The sequence below is a fragment of the Mizuhopecten yessoensis genome, unplaced genomic scaffold, assembly GCF_002113885.1.
Source record: "Mizuhopecten yessoensis strain PY_sf001 unplaced genomic scaffold, ASM211388v2 scaffold5547, whole genome shotgun sequence".
NCBI lineage: Eukaryota > Metazoa > Mollusca > Bivalvia > Pectinida > Pectinidae > Mizuhopecten > Mizuhopecten yessoensis.
Genome location: NW_018406103.1, coordinates 1,507,439 through 1,512,867, shown reverse-complemented (window position 1 = coordinate 1,512,867; position 5,429 = coordinate 1,507,439). Strand labels below are relative to the sequence as shown.

Here is a 5,429-nt window from a genome sequence, read left to right as displayed (position 1 = left end):
CCAACCAACCAATCGATAGAGTTGGCATCAGATCCGCGCTATTACAAGGAGGCAAAAACAACCAACATACCCCGTCTCCGACACACATACACACATACACAGCATACATGGAGGCAAGTCCTAAACTGATCTTAGCTTTTGATAGGACGTTAAACTCTATAGAACCAACCAACCAACCTGTTGGGAGTCCGTCAACCCTGATTAGTGTATACCTAAGTATACATTAGATACAAAAGGTTACAACATGATAAACGATTATAAATACCGGGTCACTATCATCCGGGTACATAATCCTCGGACTGAGTCCTATTTGTTATCAGCCTTATCGCCCTTATCGCCACACATATCCGATACAACAATACCCGTGTGTATTCTGACAAATAACACTACCGATTTCGTGACATTAGTGGTTCACACGACACTTGAAATGAATACAGAATTGTTTTCAGCCAAATGAGTGTGTGTACTAGTACTGCTGTTTCATGGATTCTAAACATATGAACGGAGAAAACATTTCCTTCTTAAACCAAGGTGATTAACTACGATGATTGCATTGGAGACTACACAGATCGCGACTGTAATACACCAGGATCACGTTTGACAACAAATGTATGTATATGTGGTATATTAGCGGATAATCCATGTTGATTACAACATCTATCAGCCGACACCAATATGACCATGTCTGAACAATCATCCACCTTTGAATGCAGCATTTGTATGGCAGATTTCAAAGATCCCCGATTTCTCAGTTGTTTCCACACATTCTGCACTCCCTGTCTGGAACCCATACTCCGGAAGTGGTCGAAGCGAGGAAGTTTCCCCTGCCCTTTATGTAGAGTGGAAATACAGATACCTTCCAACGGAATTAGTGGATTCCAAAAGAACTTTTATGTGCCCCAACCAAGTACTAGAAGGAGAGCAGCTACATACGAGACACCTGAAAGTGATTCTCCATGTGAAATTCATCACACACACAGGGTCTACATTTACTGCATGCCCTGTAAACAGAATCTGTGTGTGAAGTGCAAGGAGGAACTTCATGTGGATCACGATGTTGAATACATATCAGTGGCTTCCAGGAGGGAAAGGCTCAAGATGACAGAGGTATGTAAAAACGCCCAGGAATTCCTCGGCTCTGTTGAGGAGACGCTGGCTAACGCACACGTTGAATATGCGCGGATGTCGCAAGAAATAACGTCCCTGAAACATTCCGCACATGACCACGCAGAGAAGATGAAGAATGCGATAGATGAAGATCTGCTTGCATTGGGGAAACATCTCGATTCCGAACGAAAATTACGAAGGGGAAAATTACAGCGGTTTGCTTTAAAGATGAAAGAAAAACAAAAATCGGTGACTGACATTATTCAGAAAACTAATGAAATTGTTCAGAAAGATTCTGACACTGAAGTTCTAGGAAACAGTCGATCTATCATGAGTCGGCTTCTAAGTCTTGTTCGAGAACGCGTAGAATTTCCGTGTGAGGAATACTCTTTCTCTCCGCGTGAAATACCAAACCTTGGTTACAAGACTATTGGGACTGTGACAAGCCAATCAAAGTCAACTTTAAGCGTTCAAATTCCAAGGCGAGTTCTGTACGTTCCGATGTTCGAGGTAAAAGCCGTATCATCTTTTAAGAGCATTAGCGGTGAGAACAAGGTAACCAGCATTGCACCCATTTCTAGTACATTGGCTTGGGTTTGTTACAATAACGGTAAAACAATCTTCCTCTGCAGCAAGGATGGCGTTGAAAAGAGACGAATCGCTCTTCCCGGGAAAGTTGAAGACATCTCCGTCAGTCGGGAAGGAAATCTGTCCATTACCGGTCACCAAAGCAACGTCATTTGGCAAGTTGACAAGACATATACTGGCATCGTTCGTGAGGACACGTTTCCTCAAAAACCCCGACATATATGTTCAAGTTCAAATGGCCTATATGTTACATTTACTTTTGGCACAAATCTTCTGAACTTGGATTTGAAAGCAAAACTCGTCAAATTCAACGGGGATATGTCAAAAGAAAAAGAAATCCCGAATTCAGAAAATGCCAAGGAAATTTTAAAGCTCCCAAAGGGAATATCCGAACATGCGAATGGTGACCTATTAATAGCTAATTTTCGCGGGAACAGCTACTATGAGATTGTAGTCGTTTCGCCCAGCTTGCAAGTGATAGGACAATTTAGGTGCGAGACCTCGGAGGCTGAGGTTGTGAAGCCGACATCGATATGTTGTGACGTGTATGGAAACACGTTTGTGTCCGATTCGGATAAGGGCAGAGTATTTTTGATGGACAAACAAGGGGATTGCTTCCGGGCTTTTTTGGGACCAGAACATGGCATGACATGTCCAGGGGCAATCGCTATCGACGGTACAGACCACCTCTGGGTGAGCAACTCCGAAACTGGAACAGTCCATGTGTTTAGGTATATGAAATGACTCGGAAACGTAAACAGTTCGTTTGTGATACAATTGTATGATAGCAGCGGCCTCCGTAAGAGAGTTTGCGTTATTAAGTATAATTTCAAAATTGATTTTATACTTTGTTAATTTAAGTTCTGTGATTGGTTAATAGGTGTGCATGTGACCAAAACTCAGCTTTTCAGACTAGTATTATCGTCTGTTATTTTCATTGGGCTTCATTATGTTTTTTCAGTAAGCCATTGTCGTTCGTGTTTTCGATTATATGTACATAAATCAAACTTATCGTGACCAAAGAACTTGCTAGATCTACTGGTAAAATGTAATTCACTCTTCGCATGATTGATTTTTGTTTTGCTAAGCCGGCGCCTGTGTTGTGCAAGCAAATTTTTCCCCGTTCATACTTTGACCCCGCTACTAAGACGGCAACTCGAAGCCGATACTAAAACAATGACAAAACCAGACGGCAAACAGACCCCGCTACTAAGCAGTGACAAAGTAAGACGGCAAATCGAGCCCGATATTAAAACAATGACAAATCAAGACGGCAAACAGACCCCGCTACTAAGACGGCAAATCGAGCCCGATACTAAAACAATGACAAAAACCAGACGGCAAACAGACCCCGCTACTAAGCAGTCACAAAGTAAGACGGCAAATCGAGCCCGATACTATTTAGCAGTGACAAAGTCAGAAGACAAGCAGACCGCCTCTTACCAGTGACAGAGTTAGACGACAAACAGATCAGGGACAAAGTCACACGACAAGCAGACCCCGCTTTTTAACAATGACAGAGTTAGACGGCAAACAGACCCCGATACTAAAGCAGGGACAAAGTCAGACGACAAGCAGACCCCGCTTCTTAACAATGACGGAGTTAGAAGGTAAACAGATCCCGATACTAAAGCAGGGATAAAGTCAGACGACAAGCAGACCCGCTTCTTAACAGTGACAGAGTTGGACGGCAAACAGACCCCGATAATAAAGCCCGGACAAAGTCAGACGACAAGCAGACCCCGCTTCTTAACAGTGACAGAGTTGGACGGCAAACAGACCCCGCTTCTTAACAGTGACAAAGTCAGACGACAAACATACCCCGCTTCTTAACAATGACAGAGTTAGAAGGCAAACAGACCCCGATACTAAAGCACGGACAAAGTCAGACGACAAGCAGACCCCGCTTCTTAACAGTGACAGAGTTAGATGACAAGCAGACCCCGCTTCTCAAGCGTTCACATCATCTGCACCTCAATAAGTTGACAAAAACAAAGGATTAGTTCAACCCTAATGACTTGATTTTAGATCATATTGATAATAAATTACGTCTAGCCGTGATGGAAGTGTAATATACGCATTAACACCTATTAATTTATATAATTTTAACCGTTTGACGGGTATGAATTAGGGTAAAATTATTTTCCCTATGTAAGCGGCGCCAAAAGGTGGCGTGACGGTTCGAGATTTGCACGTGCAAATCCCTACCGCGTGTTACGCCGGCGACACAAGTAGCGGCAGGAAGACGTAAAATTTACTTTGTGAATTTCTAAATTTGGAGTGTCTTTTGGCGGAAACAGAATTCAAATGATTATATTAATTTTATATTCGATATCCAGATATCGGAATTCAGTGAAATTGGAATTAATCTAGCAGTGTGACTTTAATTAAATGCAATCCTTTGTTTGTAGGTGCATACATGCTTTAAGTCTATAACACGTATTGTGTTTGAAATTATTTGTTTGTTTAATAAATCAGTCGCAGTGAAATATATTTCTGTATTTTGTGTTGTTTATCCTATTTGATAATTGAATCGAGAAACTAAAATGTATTCAGATTATTTATTAAGAGTTGTTTTGTTATCAGTTTATATCGTTTAAGATATGAAGTTATTAAAATTCGGTTTTCAAAATGCCATTTCCAATGTTTCATAAGTTATGACATCGCAATAACAATGTCATTATATATAAATGGTCATACCTTCGAGTTCTACAGGTTATACGAGTTACTTCCCTTGCACTGTCTTGAGTATAAAAGCCTCGGTAATTACAATAGTACAGTAAGGGCGGATTCATGTAGGCAAAACAATTAAACCCGTCAACCAATTCAATGCAACCAACCAACCAACAATACTACTGCCTAATACACAGTTGTGCCCCCGGGACTCATTTAAGATCCCATATTTATAACACTAGTATATTTCCCTACATGTATCCATTAACTTTCCCCTCCATACCCACTATAATTAAAAATACGTCGCAAAGCAGATAGTTACGAGGAGAAAGCAGCAGTGTGGTTTTATATGAAAGCTGACATTTGTGTTGTGAAACAGAACCCCAGTGTAAAGGAGCATAAAGAATGGACTCACGTGGAAGGACGACAAAAATATATGACCAGACAACGCGCAGTACTTACCACTGATCCCTAACACACAGTCCGTCGGATGGGACTTACAAAGATTTGGTGTATTTATTAGAGTTTTAGACGGACTTCAAAAAATATACTTAATTAAATTCATCTTAGCTAGGAATAAACCGACTTGGTTGGTTTCAGGGTCCTCCTCTCTTCTCTATTACCGCGTCCAACATCTTGATGCGCTACAGATCAACGTTAGGTAACCATTTTTCGGCCCAGGAGTCGTCACGCAAAATTATACTATCCTCTGTGTAGGTCTATAGGACAGACGACTTCTATCTCCTCTTCCCTCTCCTCTCCTCTTCTCTCCTTTCTCTACATACTTTGTCCCTTCTATTTTCCTTTTGTATCTGTTCTCGTCTACTGAAAAGCCGAAAGGCCGTAAAACCCTCAATTTCAAAATCAAAATCAATATTGAACTACTCGATAGTAAAGCGGACGTAAAACCTGTCAATCAATCAATACTTTGCAGTATCGTCTGCTGGATAACCGAACTACTCGGTAGTGTAGCGGACGTAAAACCTATCAATCAATCAATACTTTGAAGTATCGTCTGCTGGATAACCGTACTACTCGGTAGTGAAGCGGACGGAAAACCT

At 41.3% G+C, this 5,429-nt stretch overlaps 1 protein-coding gene across 1 annotated transcript; it reads left to right on the top strand.

The window, feature by feature from the left end:
• The first annotated feature begins 401 nt into the window (after positions 1-401).
• LOC110450951 (tripartite motif-containing protein 2-like) lies at positions 402-3,161 on the top strand. Its single transcript, XM_021498765.1, has one exon. It carries the CDS (start codon positions 676-678, stop codon positions 2,437-2,439), a length of 1,764 nt encoding a protein of 587 aa, XP_021354440.1. The 5' UTR covers positions 402-675; the 3' UTR covers positions 2,440-3,161.
• The last annotated feature ends 2,268 nt before the right edge of the window (positions 3,162-5,429 follow it).